Source organism: Diabrotica undecimpunctata, chromosome 7 (genome assembly GCF_040954645.1).
Source record: "Diabrotica undecimpunctata isolate CICGRU chromosome 7, icDiaUnde3, whole genome shotgun sequence".
NCBI classification, from domain to species: Eukaryota; Metazoa; Arthropoda; class Insecta; order Coleoptera; family Chrysomelidae; genus Diabrotica; species Diabrotica undecimpunctata.
Genome location: NC_092809.1, coordinates 147,207,332 through 147,224,878, shown reverse-complemented (window position 1 = coordinate 147,224,878; position 17,547 = coordinate 147,207,332). Strand labels below are relative to the sequence as shown.

Here is a 17,547-nt window from a genome sequence, read left to right as displayed (position 1 = left end):
ATCACTTCCTGGAGATTTATTATTTGTTAGGTGTTTTATTGCATCCCGTACTTCCTGAATTGACGGAGGCTCCAATGGTTTATTGTTGTTTGCTCTGGGGGTTATGCATTTGGATCTTCTACTTCGATAGTAAGTAGTTCTTTATAGGGTTCAACCCCCCTTTCAATACTTCTTCTTTTGTATTGAGTATATGCCCCTCCTTATCCTTACATAATCTGATCCTTGGTTTAAATTCTTTTCTTGCTTTATTTAGGTTTTTAAAGAATTTTCTTGTTTGATTTTCCTTTTTTAATGCCTCAAGTTCTTCCAATATTCTATTTTTATAAGTTCGCTTTTTTCTCCGATGGATGTACTTCTCTTCTCTTCTGAGATCTAAGACTGCACTTAGAGGCACAAAAATATTCTTGCTATCTGTTAACTTGATCCTGTGGCAATATTATATCTTCACCTGTATTGGTTTTACCATTGATTGGTGTGTGGCATATCTGTATAGTTGTTTGGTGATATTATATTATTGTCTCATGTTTTAATGTTCATCGGCGACCTGTGCTTCTTCAGCAAGATTTTCTGCCTAATTTCTTTTGTATACTCATTCTTTTATAATACTATAGGTGAATATGAAATAAAAGAATTTTCAGATACCTGGATAATCACAAAGACTTTAACATATTTTTTTACTTATTTTCCTAATTTAAATAGGTATTAGGGTTCTACATTGATTCATAAAAACACATTCAAACAGCTAGATTATATTTATTGAATATTGAATTTATTGAAAAAATGTATACAAAATCTCAAAAAGAATAGCATTATTTTAACAGGTTGACTGCCAGAGCTAATACATAAAACTTTAGTTTTTACTGACTATTTTTTTTTTGAAAATACTGCTTTATACTCGTATGTTTATAAAGACGTGAATTTGGAAATTTGATTATTTTGTATTTTGATTGACATTTTTAGGGTGTGTATTATAGGATACATCGACCTCTGAGATAGTTTTTCCAAAAAAAATAGGTGTAGGGTTATGTGTCCTATAGGACACATGACATTATTGTGGACTAACCTTTTTTTGTTTCAGATGGCGAAACACATTGAAAACACTTATAGAAAAAACATTATATTACTCTTCTTTGAAAATATTCTCCATTGTTAGGCAAGTCATTTTCAAAATGGGCTAATAAAATGTTTCTTTTTGTTTCAGATTTGAAGTACTTGATTTATTAAAAATAGTTTTAATAGACTGAGAATTTTAGGTTAGAATTTTATAAAAACAGTTATACCTATAGCAGTGAACAAATAATAATAAGGGACTTTTAAAATGACGATTCGTATGACGATCCTGAATTTATGCCAAGTGAGACAGATGAATCAGATTCAGATTCGATTGGATATTACATCAAGATTCTGATCATGAATTGACTTTACCAGTTCCTCCATGCGCTTCTAGTCCAACATTCAGGGATAATACCAATCAACCATGTACATCAAGAGCTTTAAACGAAAGGAAGTTAGTTGAAAATCATCTAAAGAATGTAGTTTGGTGTATGTGTCCAGAAGATAATCCAAATCAGTTTGAATTTATTGCAGAACACAAAAGTGGTTGGAAAGAAATATAGGTACAAAGCAATGTTTGCAAATGCTAAACCGTTGAAATATTTTGAACTATTCTTAAATGAAACAAATCTTTACGCCACTCCGATCATCCAGACTTCATCAATGGCGACCAGTTGATAAAGCAGAAATATATGGATTCCTTGCTCTTATTGGATGGGTAGGATTGGTGAAAGTACCAGTTTTTCGTGACTATTGACGAACAGATAATTTATATAATTTGTCACTAGCAAGGTCTGATATGTCCAGAAAGAGATTCGAAATCATTTTGAAAATGCTTTATTTATCGGACGACATAAAAGCCCCAGAAAATGACCTCTTCTTCTTCTTCTTAAAGTGCCTATCCGTTCCGGATGTTGGCGATCATCACGGCTATCTTTACTTTATTAGAAAATGACCGCTTATATAAAATACGAAACGTTAACAATATGTTTATCAGCAATTTCCAAAAAATTTATACGCCTAGAAGAAAAATTTGTATCGATGAAAATCTGATTCCATGGAAAGAACGATTGTTCTTCCGACAGTATATACCCAATAAACGCCACAAATATGGCATAAATTTTTTTAAGTTATATTGTGACAAAAGATACACCTGGAATATGTCAATATACTGTGGAAAATCCAAAAATGAAGAGGTTGGCGTTGCTGAGAGTGTAGTAATGGAGCTCATTGACGATCTTTTGTATACACGGTCAATTTACTACATTAGCCTTTCATTGGTATATCATCTGCTGAACCGAAATACCCACTTAGTTGGTACATTCAGAGTCAAATAGAAATATTTGCTTCATCATGTTGTTACTGCCAAACAAAAAAGGGAGAATTTGCTGGAAGCGCAAGTAAAGATGGTATAAGTATTTTGAAACGGAGAGATAAGAGAATTGTTTTTGTCCTTACTACAAAAGATTCTGCATTACAGACTATAGAAAAGACTACAAGTTCTGGAAGTAACATCAGCAAACCCAAGTGTATCGTTGACTATAACACAAGATAGTTTTCCATCGATTTTAGGGACCAAATGGCGTTATTTAGTACAGCATTGAGACGCTGTATCAATTGATACAGAAAATTATTATTCAAAATTATATGGGGGACTAGAATTGTTAATGTTCATCTTCTATGTAACAATAATGATTTGAGTCCCTTAAAGTCCCTCAAAATTACTGAATTTAGGGAACAGGTAATCCGTTCCATTTTGCAAAAATACGCAAAATGATTACGGATCTGCACAAAAATCTTAAGGAATATATTCAGAATGCTACAGAAAGTATGGCAAAAAAGGGACTGCGGTTGACGGAAAAATCATATTTGCCACTAAATTACAAACAATGTAGGCCAGATACCATAAAATCTTGTATTTAACGTGCTTTAATAAATATCGTACCGCTGACGCAGTACAAAGCAGATGGGTTGAGCACTTCAAAGAACTACTTGGTACCGAAGTGGAAAATGATGCGTCACCCCAAAAACCAAGAAATAACACTCACGTAGAACCTCCTTCAATATTTTAAGTGAAAGACGCAATCCCACGACTCAAAAATAGCAAGTCCCCAGGAGTGGATTGTATCCCCGCAGAGCTCATCAAACATGGAGATAACAGCATTATGCACCAAATTCACAACATAATAGTCAAAGTCTGGGAAGAAGAACACATGCCAGAGGAATGGTGCACTGGAATCATATGTCTACTGCACAAAAAGGGAGATTTGTTGGAATGTAAAAATTATAGGGGTATAACTCTTCTGAATACAATGTACAAAATATTCTCCAACACCCTGTACAGCCGTTTAAGTACGTACGTGGAAGAAATCCTTGGTGAGTATCAAAGCGGTTTTAGGCCAGGTAGGTCAACAATTGACCAGATTTTTGTGCTACGTCAAATCTTAGAAAAAACCAATGAATTTAATATTGACACGTTCCATCTCTTTGTGGACTTTAAGTCAGCGTATGATAGCGTCCTAAGAGGTAAATTATACGAAGCCATGAATGAACTTAACATTCCCCATAAATTAATAAGGCTCGTAAAAACAACTATGAGTAAAGTGATCTGCAGAGTGCAAATACAAGGCGATATGTCACAAGCGTTTGAAACATATGCAGGGTTAAGGCAGGGAGACGCGCTGGCGTGCCTTCTCTTTAATATAGCGTTGGAAAAGACTATAAGAGATGCCGAGTTACACAATAGGGGAACAATCTTTAATAAATCAATGCAGATTATGGCTTAGGCTGACGATCTGGATTTGATCGCACGTACTACACGAGGACTTAAAGAGATGACTTCCACCTTCTTGACAGCCGCACAAAATATGGGCCTTAAAATAAACGAGGAAAAAACCAAAATGTTAGCATATATTCCAAATAACAGAGATAGAGCTAGAAACGCCGAAGAAAACTTCAGTATAGACCAATATAATTTTGAGGTAGTAAATAAGTTTACATATTTGGGTTCTCTCATAACAAACGATAATGACACATCTAAAGAAGTAAAACGGAGGGTACTGCTAGCAAACAAATGTTATTTTGGACTAAGCAAGCAGCTAAAAAACAGAAATTTAAGCCAGAAAACCAAACTAATAATATATAGAACACATCCTACCAGTGCTGACATATGGGTCAGAAACATGGACCATCTCCAAAACAGACGCAAATCTTCTGCTCGTCTTCGAAAGGAAGATACTAAGAAGAATAATGGGCGCATTCTGTGAGAATGGTATTTGGAGAAGGCGATATAATTTCGAATTGTACGAGAAGTATAAAAAAATAGTAAATGGTAGAGATGTAATATCCTTCATAAAAATAGGTAGGCTTAGATGGGCTGGACATGTGTCAAGAGCAAATGAAAATTACCCAGCCAGACGAACTCTATTATCGGTCCCAGTGGGAAATAGGAGTAGAGGCAGACCGCGACTGAGATGGAGGGACGGTGTGGACGAGGACGCAAGGAAAATCGGCGCGGCAAATTGGCAACGGTTGGCGATGAACAGAAACGACTGGCGAAATAGACTGGGGAAGGTCAAGGCTCAACTAGAGCTGTAGCACCACTGATGATGATGATGATGATGAATAAATATCGTTAGACATTTGTTGAAAATAATATGTTTTTTCATTTAATGTTTTATTTTTTGAATATTTACCAAAAAACTTATAGTATCCACAACCCATTCGCGTGATATATCCGTTGGGCCACTACTACACGTCTCCAATCTAAAATACATTAAACTGTGTATTCTATAGGAAACACCAGCTCACAATATATGGTCGACTGGTGTACCCTATAAGAAACACTGGGCTCTCGCAGAAGTCTAGTGTGTGTCATATAGAAAACACTAGCAGTCAACCTGTTAATATTAAAATAATTGTTGATAAATTTTTTTATTGAATATCCGGTTGAACAACATCTGTTGTACCTAATGCATCAGATATCGTACCTGCTAACTTTTGCTGTTGCTCTTTGAGCTCCTTATTAGTTTTAGTAAACTCTTCTTTAAGTTCTTTAATCTCAGTTCCTTTATCTTTTATTTCATTTTTGTTTTCCGTGCAACAAGTCATTAATTTGCGTAGTTCTGTTTTTATTTCCTCAATTTCTTCATTTTTCTTGTCTAACATTGTCTGTACATTCGACAAAGAGTTTGTAAACGACTCTTCTTTTTGTTTAAAGTCATTTTTTATTCGTTCTATTTCTTTTTTTAAATTATCAATTTCACGGTCACTTTCTTTTTGCTTATTATTGCACTTGGTTATATTTTCTTTAAGAATGTCAATGTTTGCATCAGCTTTATTTGATGCCAAATTTTTGTTCTGTATATCTGTTTTAATTGTATTAATTTCTAAAGTTAAATTACTGATCTTAGTTGATTGTTCGTTGAAATTTGTTTTAATTTCATTTTCCGCTTTATTCACAAATTTCAATGTATCAGAATGTGCATCATCTAATTTATTTTCAATTCTTTTAATTTCTTTCTGCAAAAATTCTACATTGTTTACTAAAGTTTTATTAATGGATTCTAGATGATTATTTATTTCGATGTTACCTGAAATTTTTTTGTCTAAATCGGCCAATTGGTTTTGAAGATTATTTATAGCGCTTTGGTGCGTTTTGAGTTTATCGTTTAAAGAGCCTTTATCTTGCCTTATGTCATCAAGTATTTTATCAATTTTTTGCGAGGTCGTATTCTGTTTTGCAACAATTTCTTCTGTTTGTAAAATTTTTGTATCTAGTGTATTTATTTTGTTTATGATTTTATCGTTTTCTGTTTTTCTAGAATTTTCTAGCTCCAGTTTTAGATCAGTCAATTTTTGGCTTATGTTTTTCTCTAAATTAAGAACTGTTTCATCACATACCATACTAGAGTTTTTATAGGCTAATAAAGCTGCTTCAATTTTATCCGTTATAGTTTTCTCAACAACTTTAGATATATCTTTCATATTATTTTCTAATTTTTGAAATTTTTCTTCATAAATATTTACCTTCTTTTTTATAGTGTCGTTTATAAACTCAACATTTTCCTTAACCATATTTTCAAGATTTAATTTCTGTGTAAAATTTTGCTGTATATTAGTTATTGCGACATTTACATACTGCTTAATTTTTTTTATTTCTTCGTCAAATGTTTTCTTCTTTACAAATGAGACATCAGCATAAAGACCTGCTTCTTGTAAAACATTTGTTTTAGCTTTCCGCATATTGTCGTTGATTCTTTTCTCAGCACTGTTTACAAGATCAGTAATATTTTTAAGTAATTCAGCAGCTGCTTTATGAAACTTAGCTTCTGTGTCATTAAATTTTGAATAAATATGTTTTGTATCGGTCGTTAATTTGTCCTCTAGCTGTTTAAGTCTCTCTGCTTCTTGCCGTGCTATTTGTTCCACAATTTCTCCAAATTCCTTCTTTAATTCACCTAACTCTTTCGACAAACTTTTCATTTGTTCATTTAAAACAGTTTGAATTTTATTAATTGTTGAAGATATAGTGTTATTTATGATAGACATATCAATGTTGTTTTTTTCGTTTGAATCGGGTAAGGCTGTATCATTCAAAGTTGTGTTACAAATATGATGATCTTTTTTGTACAAATTAAATAAATTAGTTAAATTTTCAATCTTGTTATCTACCATATTAACCTTTTCAAAGACAGTACCATTCAGCTCTATATATTTTTGTTTAAAAGCCACTAATATTTCTATGCTACTTTTCAACTTTGTGACATCGTCTACTTGTTGATTGATGATCTTTTCAATTTCAAGTACCTTTTCTAAAGCATTTGTAACGTTAACAGGTATTTTACTAGCACCCTCTATCGAATTTTCTAATTTTAATAAATGTGACCTAATGCCATCTATAGTATTTGCCAATATGATATTATCCTTTCGCAGTTCATGAATTAAACCGTTTGTTTCTTGTTTAAGCATTAAAGTATTTAAAAAATTTTTACTAGTGTTGTATCTTATAACTTCTATTTTAAAATCTAGGTTTCTTATTAGGATTTCTAACCTGTCAATGTCATTACCTCTGTTCTTCCAAAAACCAAATAAGTCTACAATTTTTTGGTTCGTTTCAGTCTTAAATTTTTCCACATTTTGTTCTACACGTTTGTTGTTCACATCCAAGACAGTTACAGCACCACGCAAAAAATTCATGCGATTTGAAAACTCATTTGCTTTTTCAGACAAACCCAGTGTACCAACTTTAACAGCATTAAGAGAGTCTTCAAACTCTTTATTTTTGTTCAACATTTCAACGAAAACTTTATCTACTGGTATATCTGATTTTCCCATTTCTATATGTTGGATCACTGTTTGGTTTAAGTTGATAATGGTTTCCATTGTAGAAATGCGAGAATTTAGAGCAACAAGACTATGTTTATTATTAAGAATAATGTTTTGATATACCTGTAAAATAGCACTAAGATATTTAGGGTCATTAAAATACTGAGCCTGTATTTGCAAATTAAAATCCGAGGAAGCAATTTTTAAGTCACAGTCTTTAAGAATAGCTTCTGCCACTAGCTTTTTGGAACGTAAAGGAAAAACTGGCCTATTTATAGTCTTGGTACGTCTATTTTGATTCCCGAAATTGCTAAAAGACACTACATAGTCGTTATCTTCGATGTACCATAATTGTTTATTTTGACATACCGAGTAGTCTACCAGCCGGACTGCAAATGACAGATCTAATTTTAAATCGTAATAAAACAAATAGGTTAAGTTTGTGGGTAACGTCCATATATCTACTCTACCATCAAAAATTGGTTCCAATTTGTCCGGGCACATGCCTTTTATAACGGGTTCTACTTTCCAAACAACTGCGTAGTTTATGTTAACTGATGGGTCGTAGCAGAGTCCTCTACTGTATCGACATATTGTTCCAGACCTAGAAATAAATATAAAAATTAATACAAGCGACAAAATAAATGGAATTAAGTCTGCTAAATGCGAGAACCACATTTTGGTAATTGTTGTAAGCTAATAAAATGTTACAGATTAAGAATGAAATTAATAAAACCTTAGTGATGAATTCTACCGTTACTTGATGGAAAACTTTTACAAAATGTGTTGTTATTTATTATTACTATACCTGTTTCAGCAAAGTACCTTTCTCAAGTAATCTATTTTTGGTATGCATTTACACTTTATAGTCTCTTATGAAATAGGTTGAGGAGGGGAGAACTGTTTGTCTCATGTTGGTCATTCAGAATTATATCTGTGTTTTTTAATTTGTTAATTGCCATAAATTCTAACAAAGATAGCTTAAGGCCTTTATTTTGAATGTAAAAAATTTTAAATTTGTCAATAATAATAATAATAATATTGTATGGCTTTTTTGCCGGGGAGATCCTTTCGCATTGTTCTGGCGCCAATTGCATCTTTAACCCTGTTTTAAGTAGCTAGTGCGATGCACACTAGCTCAGGGGAACCGACGGCTTTACGTGCCCTTCGAAGCACGGTGAACGGCTCGTATCATTTTTAAAAATGAAAATGTCGTTGTTGGTGCCGAGATACATACGTCCATCAAAATTAATTGACGTAAGATGCCTCAACTAAGCAGATGTAGATAGCCACCATAGCCTAGTATTATGTAAAATAAGAATTATCAAGAAATACCTCATATCCAAGGGAGCGGCGTCAACACAATCAAAAATCAGAGTCGAAGGACCAAATACGGACTCCACGGAATACTTACAGAAAAAAGAATATCAGAGAATATTGCTGAGAATGAAATATTAGAAAAGTATAACATCAAGAAAAGTTTGGAAAAACTAAAAAATAACATAATATTAACGAAGCAACAGAATCACTTAGAGAAAGAAAAGTAACGAACACTAATATATCAAAAAACAAAACCCTTTGGTTTAAAGAAAAAAGTAAAGACAAACAGTAAAGTAAAAAAGAAAGCCTTTTTACAATACAGACCACAACAAATACAAAAGGTATACAAACACTATAAACGAATCAGGAATGAAACGAATACTTTAGTTGGACAAATAAAAAGAGAACACTGGCAGAGCTACTCAAAACAGATGGAAAGCGACTTCTACGGAGCACAAAAAGAAGTATGGATCAGAGGACAAAGAAAAAAAATGAACGAACTAATAAAAATGAAACAAATTCAGAAGGAAACATGAGCAGACTACTTTTGATCTCTATTTGCTGAAGCTGACGATAATGAATTACCAACACCAGAGGTGACGTCAAACAAAGAAATTAATTTTGTGGAGGAAGGAGGTAAAGGAAGCATTAAGGAAACTAAAAAAATAGAGATTGACTGAAGATCATCATCGAGTTTTAGTTCAAATCTAATTGACTTGGTTTGTAGACCTATCTCCAAGACTTTTCCATGTTTAGACTCTGCGTATGTGTAGTAGACTTCTTTCACCTATGCCAAATTATCTAACTTCTTCTTCTTCTTGTAGTTCCTTCTCCTATCGGAGGTTGGCTATCATCACAGCTATCCGTACCTTATTGGCGGCTGCTCTAAGAAGATCTACTGAGCTGCAACTATACCATTCTCTTAGGTTTCTCAGCCAGGAAATTCTTCGTCTTCCTATGGATCTTTTACCCTTGATTTTAACTTGCATTATGAGCCTTAATATCTCATATTTCTCACCTCTGGTAATGTGACCTAAATATTCCAGCTTTCTGTAATATTTAGGCCAGAATTATCCAACACTATCCTAATATTATGTGTGGTGTTGCCAAATTTTACCGTAGAATTACCGGAAATTATGATTAGCTTCTTATTTGTAATTAACCATATATGTGTCTGTAATTTTTCGTAAATTCTTCGATGTACTATTCTACTAAAACAAGAAAAATTGTTAAAGATAGAAAGTCTTTTGTGTCTGTATTTAACAATATTTTCTTTCATACGGCTCTACAATTATCTTCTAAATCTAAACACATATTGTTTGTACTATATTGCTACAGTAAAACCTACATTAGTCTATTTTGCAACCTATGCATTATTTAGAACACATTTTGTTGGGAAATCTCATAAAAATAAAAAAAAGTCGCTAAACCACGAGAAATTTGTAAAGTTTTGTAAAAAATCTATGTATGAACGATGGTAATTTGAAAATAGGTTGTTTAGTTCTCCACACTATATTTACCTTAAAACTATTTCATCCTTTAACGGGTACGCAGTTGTGGTATACTGTTCCAATTTAAGAAAAGGTTCTTCTCTTCCAAGACGATGAACAACTTCATTTCTGTCAATATAGAATCCTGATGAAAATGCTTTTACGCAGTTTTCTGACACATCATAGTGGGGACCATTTCTGTCATATAATACACAAGACATTACGTTAACAATAATTTTGGATGTGGTCCTGTAAATATAGACATGTCCTTTCTTTATGATTGGTCTGGAACATACCTGCGCCTGAGTTTTTGTATCATATAGTATGATTAGTAGAAGAGACAGCAGAATTTTCATTCTAAAAATACAAAAAATATAACTGAGACACTCAAAACTATTGGTCAACTTTTTATATTAGAAAGATACCTTTAAGCAGAAGAGACAGAATTGAAAACTTGCTACAAATAGAAATGAGAATGAAAAATACGGTTGAATATTAAAGCAAAAGTAATGAACAATATATACCAATATATAAAGATGATAATATATGTATATATATATATATATATATATATATATATATATATATATATACAATTATATACATTAAGAAGAAGGTAGTAATAAAAGCCTTTCAACATTGTAGAGTCAGAAAAAAAATTTTAAAAAAATGTTAAAAACCTAAATGAAAAGAGTATAATGCAGTAATATTACTTCAGTGGTTTGCAGCCAACCGACTACTCCACAGACAGTCGTTGCGAACATCTCTAATAATCTCTTTTAGGTATTAAAGCAGCTAATAAGACTAGCCCTAAAGTTATAAAAGACACTGACGTGAAAGATTTTAAGTTAGGCAACGAAGCTGCTGATCGAGCCGCAGGCCGCAGGTATACTGTAAGAGTAACGTGACTCCCCGTAGCCTATCGCGCTAAGAATTACACAGCCTTATGAATAGGGTATGAATAGGATACTTAACCAAGGTAAAGAAGAAAAAAGTGGCAAAATTTTAGAAAGAAAAACTCCTGACTTACCATGACATCGGCGCGTAGGATAGCTAGTCTGGTTTTTCGGTAACTTGCACGATTAGATAGCCAGCCAACACTGGATATTGAATAGAGCTGTTTCTTAGACAAGGGCCTCTACTTTAAAAATGACTAAAAAGGAGTAATAAAGGAATATCCCTTTCTATTCTCAACGGGATCCCATCTTTACAAAAGAATCCCGCCTCTTTCTCCCAAAGAGATAACACGTTAACTATCTTTCGATCCACCAGTACGTTTTTATAATATCTATCACCTTATCAAGACTTTTATTAAGACCTTATTAATTCCCTTAGGGTATCAAGGTCAAAATTGAAAAAAAATACAATAGTTCCGATTTAAACTGCCATCCAGCCCAAGAACCCACAAATATCCACCCACAACATTTCCATCGAATCTGTTATAAGTAAATCGAAAATCAAACTCAAACTCCACCAATACAACACAACGTTGATTATGCTCTATATCTAGGTGTACAAGATATTTTCTGTAATAAGAATGGCTCCTCCCAACAGCAGAAGAAAGTAATTTCTTATATTCTTATTACTCTTATAGTATGCCTTAAGCATCTTCTCGTACGATGGATTCGATTCTGTCTCTCTTTTAAAGAGTCTTTATAGTAGTATGTTGTCTATTTGTATTAAATACCTTATTTCTCCTTGTCCATTAGTGTAACATACGGGTTTAATTCATGTCTTTTCTGGATGTCTCTTTGTCAAATATGCTATATTTTACAGAGATGTCTTATTTGGTTATTTCTGATATTCCAAGTATTTCTTTCTTTTTGTTTCTGCTGTATCTGCTCTCGTTTTTATTGCATATGTTATTACATGATGTATTCCTTAGTTGTCCTACACTATCTTTAACCATAAAAACGATGTTCTCAACACCGACACGATGCTTTCCAATGACTAGTAAGTAAGATCCCATGAACATATAGGACAGGTATGAATCACGTATAACCAAATAAACACCCATGTATAAAGTGAGAATATGGCACAGAGGCTGCATCTGTATCATTACAGAAGATTTGCTAATTAAACATGACCCACATAAACGCACGTATCCCACTCTTAGTGAGTAAATTACAGACAGCCGCGCCACAACTGATATGAGAAAAAAGTAAGATTAATAAACAAGAAAAATGGCAACTGGGATCTAGACAAAAGAAAACCAGCACAAAGTCAGATCCACAGAAGTATTCAAAGAGGGAAAAGGAGACCTCGAGAAGATACTATAACCCCTAAGCAACAAAGAATTGCAAAAAAACCTAGGTGAGCTAACCAGCAGACTAAATTATATAGCAACATCAAAAAGCTTTCAAGATAGGGGTCGTACTCCTACATTATACTACAGATACTCAACGAAATCAGGCTCAAATAGATTTCATGTTCAAAAAATTAAAACAAGCAGTGAATCAGGCTCGCATTAGAAGTCATAATCAACTTTAACGGTTCAATAAAACAAACTTTTAGCCCAGAGACCTTGTGTGTAAATTGTGCTAAAGAATATACCAAGAAAGTAATTATTAAAGTGGTAATAACTATAATAGATATATAAAAGGAAGTAGACTTGAATATAGTGGACCTCAATAACATGCCTAAGTACTTTATTGTCCTCACCCGCGTAACCGAGAAATAGGTTGAAAAAAAAATCACAGAACCCACCAAATGAAAATAATTAAAGCTTAAGATAAAATCCTAGTTATTAAAAAACAAACGATTGAAGAGGATAAATAAAACAAATAGTCTTCTGGATAAACGAGGTCCTTTAAAAGACTTGGAGGAAAGTTATACTTTCAGAACATCAGAGGCTTCGATGTCTTCAACAAATGCTCTAGTGGAATAAAAACCTTCCTGGCAAAAGATGAAGTCAGTGGGAGGATTATCGTAAAGTTAGGAATGAATGTGAATAACAGGAAACTAAATCCAATAATTAAGGAAATAAATATCGCGGAAAAAGACTTGTGAGAAGATAAAGTACAAGATAGACTACAAAAATGACAAGGATCTATAAAATTCTGCTCAAGAATCTTTAGATAAGTATACCCTTACTACAAGACATATCAGGTCAATTCATTTAGAGTAATAAAGAGATCTTAAAGGCACTTTTCTAAGTCTGAAACGAAACTGATACTACTATAGACATAGCAGTACACTGAACTGGAGATTCAAACTTATAGTTGTAAAGTGTCAAAATAAACCCTTCATGGTTAGAAAAAAACCTGAATCCGAATAAAACATAACTCTAAATGGAAATTTTACCTAGTAAATCACATAGCAATATTGTAACAATAACGCCGCCTGAGACCAGCGTTGCTTCCCAACAGCCAGCTTTCTATGCGGTCGCACTCACATCAACAACTAACCACTATCCTCGAGATGCACACTTCTGGAGATGGAACAGCGGCCTAGAGTATAAAATGCCATAAAGAACAACGAGAAATAAGTTCGATCCGCAGTAATAATCTGGCAAGAACTTCTATCCCAGTCTCAGTACTTATCAGAACCTTTCTTATTGCTGCGACTGAGTGTTGATCGATTGTTTCCATACCACACCTCACTTGGCCAAGTATTGATCGGCAGCTCCCAGATTTTTGGGTATTGACTAAAGATCTTCCTTCGACCCAATCTTCCGAACACTAACATTTATTTTCGTTAACCGGAACCAACTTCGAGGACCAAAGTCAGTTTGTTATTGATTTTAGTATATATTCAGGGATTCTAAAGTATTCACTGCCTTCCCTCGCTTAACCGTTTCCATCTCTCTCTGTTGTCCCATTCTCCATCGTTTAGGCCTCTCTTACTCATGGCGTCGTCTACTTCGTTCCTCCAGGATTTTCGGGGTCGTCCTCTTTTCCTCCTTCCTATGGGGCTCCATTCGGTATTCTCTTTATTCATTTGCTGTCGCTAGTTCTTCTTACTTTCTTACAAAGACTAAAGTGGTATGGACATGTAAGAAGAATTTCGTCTTTATGCATGATAATGCACGGCCTAATACTGCAAGAATCGTGACAAATTACTTGGGGGAATTAGGAATTAATACTTGCCAGTCTGCAGCCCTGATCTCAATATCATCAAACATCTTGAACATCATGAACTTCATCATAGGGTTAGAAGTCAACCAGGCCGCCGGAAAGTCTTGCAGAACTTTAAAACATGCTTTGTAAAGAATATGAATGTATTCCTTAACTTTTTATTTAAAATTTGTTCTTTTTACTTTCAAATTATATGCAAACGTTTATTGATGTTTAAGAGCATAATCCCCGATATTGGACAATTTTGTTCAAGTTCAGTCGTAATTTTTATAGTTTCTAATTCGTTTCGAAATTCATTATTTTCTTTTGTAGCTTTCTAATTAAATAAATTGTGCTAAGGAATCAGGTAGCAATGACCATTTTTTGTTTTAAAAATGAAAGATATTGAGTATACAATATGAAACAGTGAATAAAACTTTCAATAAATTTTTATTTTCGGAAATTTATAGTTGCCACTTTTTTGTCGGTCAGTGTATTATATATACAAAAAAATTAGTCGGACATATATATCTTCAAAATTATACGGTGGCGAAAAAAAAAAGCAAAAGTAGCATCAGCAAGAACTAGAGCAGTAGCGTATATGAATCTTTATTAAAAAAGCAAAAGATTTTGATCAAATTATGTGTATCCGATGATGAAACTCCTCGAGAGATTCTATGGTGGGCACTCAATAAGAAAGTAGTCCCGGTGAATATCTAGAGTGATATATGAGGGAGTAACAATTAGTGTAAGGACAAGTAAGTGGAAAATACTGATAAATTGCAAGTGAAACTAGAATGGCATCAAGGCTCGGTGCAGTCTTAGGTTAAGTAAAAATGGGTTAAACGCCCACTCATATTGAACCTAACCTATGGCTCGGGCTTAGTCCTTATTTATTCTCATTAGCGTTGAATCAGATAACAGCTAAACTACAGGGTAACGTTCCCTAGTGCTTAATGTATTCTGATGATGTAGTATTAGTAGAAAATATTGAAATCGATTTAGAACAAAACTGAAACAGTGGAGATAAGCTCTTAAGGAAAAAGTATTGAAAAAGTACCTAAGGGTGGTATTACAGAGTAATGGAAAATAGATGCAGATGTGCGTAATAGAATTAGATTTTGATGGATAAATAAAGGAAGTCAATGTTGTGTTATGCGAGAGAAAAATCCCAATGAAGATAAAGGGAAAATTCTATACAACTGCCACAAAATCAGCTGTAACGTATAGAACTAAATGTTAGGTTACGGTAGGTTGTAGCAAAAAAAAGAGGAACAACGGATGTACGGGGCGGAAATTAAAATGCTTAGATGGATAAAGAAAGTGAAAAAAAATCTAAAATTAAGAATGAGTATATAAGGGAAGGTTTAGGAATGGCACCAATCGATACCAAAATGAGAGAGCATAGTTTAAGATGGTTTGCTCATGTTCAAAGTCGAGATAGTAGTAAACCAGTACAAAGAATTGCTGATTTGCAGGTTCTTGGGACCTGTAGGCAACGATAGAGAAGTAGAGGCAACGGTAATGATGATTCATATTTTGTGCATATAAATCTTATAATTGAAACCGAACTTATTCTGGTGCACTCCATTATTGGAGGTTTTGCGATTACTAAATTACTCTTCTGCACCACTTTAAGTAATTCTTGAACTTGCATGCCCGTCAAATTTCTGATTACAGACCTGAATGCATTAAATAAGCGAAAAAAGTGTCAAATCTTTAAGAACACTATTGAATGAAAAAAGTAAATAATATATTTTTGATAAAAAGAATTAGATATTATAAGTATATGTCCAAAAATTGACAGATAAATTATCTGACGATAAACACATAACAAATATGCAAAAACACTCTGTAAAATTGCATATCCAGTTTACATATCGCATTTGATAGATAGTTTATATTATATTGCACATATAAATACTTACTTTGATATTAAAATTTCACAGTTAATCGCAATAACAAAACTCCATATATATTAAATATTTAATATAACACTTTTTTAATTCGCAATCATTTCACATAGGTATCAATAATGAATATCACTGTTTCAATGAATATTTTTAGTATAAAATGATAAGCAATTGTTTTAGGAAGACACGATTTTATCGTCTTCACATCCCACAGCCGATTTCATATATGCGAGGGAAACACTTATGCGTCACTGAGTGATAATAAATTTACAATAGTGGTTAATTTTGCATGTATGTTTTTCAATATACAATTCTGATTATTTTGTAGTACACTACACATAGATATTGGTGCGTGATGGATAATAAAAGTGCGAAAGTAGTTTTTGTCAAGTGCATCAAATATGTTATTACAATACAACAGAGAGAAAACTCTATTCTATTCTTCGTTCACAAATTGTTGATAGCACGAAATATGCCTCAAACTCATAAAACGGTCGCAAATCATAGGCGTTCCTAAGGTGTTTATTCATTAAATAATAATATAGTGTTTTAATACTGTTATATATAATATTGATAATATTTTAATACTAATATATTTAGCAAAAAACAATTAAAACTTTCACGACTAATGTTGGTTATTATATTATATTAATAAAAATAAGAATTTAACCATTAACAATTTTGTAAATAAGAATACCTTATCTCTTTGGATATTTCAATACTAATCTTCGCGTTTAATCACTGGAAGACACAGAAAACCTGGAATTCATATCCGAAGGTACTATTCGTTGCAAGATAATTAAGATGGAATTCCCCAGACTTTTAATAATATAATTATATTCGAAACTTAACTTGAAAGGGTGAAGTTATTACGAACGAAAACAATTTTTTTGTTTAGTATGTTTTTGATCGCATGTAATTTACGGCTCGTCGGTGTTTCCGCGTCTACGGCAGTAATTAGCGTCTCGAATATTTCTTTTGCGAATTATATGCAGTGCGTGAGTGATTTTTTATTCCATATACCTACGAACATATACGTACCTTTCGCTCGTGCTCGTTTTGTTGGATTGTTTATGATGGCTTCATCATCAAGTTTTACACCGGTACTGTTGCGTACAGTCAGTAAGTCTGTCTATTCACCAAGAGAGAAGACTATTGTCCTGAATGTTCACGATGCTCTGGTTTCTCAGAATCCCATAAACACTGTTCGCAACATAGTCGAAAGTTGTGCCAACATGACTGGCGTAGGTGAGTCAACTTTATATAGGTTCCTATCAGAAAGAAAAAAACACGGCATAGCTAATCCAAACACAAACGAACACTTAAAGAGAGATAAAAAGCCTATTGAAATTGATGAATTTGTCAAAAATGGTATTCGAAGGAAAATTC

General features: G+C 33.2%; 1 protein-coding gene across 2 annotated transcripts; it reads right to left on the bottom strand.

The window, feature by feature from the left end:
- Positions 1 to 747: 747 nt before the first annotated feature.
- Positions 748 to 16,400, bottom strand: LOC140446014 (uncharacterized). Of its 2 annotated transcripts, XR_011951455.1 has the most exons (4): positions 16,174 to 16,400; positions 10,221 to 10,547; positions 2,010 to 7,984; positions 748 to 1,927 (listed from the first exon to the last, which is right to left on the bottom strand). XR_011951455.1 is itself a non-coding variant. In XM_072538508.1 (3 exons), exons 2-3 carry the CDS (start codon positions 10,544 to 10,546, stop codon positions 4,987 to 4,989), a joined length of 3,324 nt encoding a protein of 1,107 aa, XP_072394609.1. In that variant the 5' UTR covers position 10,547; positions 16,174 to 16,400; the 3' UTR covers positions 748 to 4,986. The 2 variants fall into 2 exon arrangements, 1 of the variants encoding a protein (XP_072394609.1); XM_072538508.1 differs by having other exon boundaries at positions 748 to 7,984.
- Positions 16,401 to 17,547: the final 1,147 nt, after the last annotated feature.

Bases quoted from the DNA above. Each gene is read 5' to 3' on its own strand.
- LOC140446014 (XM_072538508.1), bottom strand. From the start codon at position 10,546: ATGAAAATTCTGCTGTCTCTTCTACTAATCATACTATATGATACAAAA. The intron at 7,985-10,220 runs GTAAATATAGTG...ATTTATTTCTAG, and splicing joins AAGGATGAAATAGTTTTAAG to GTCTGGAACAATATGTCGAT.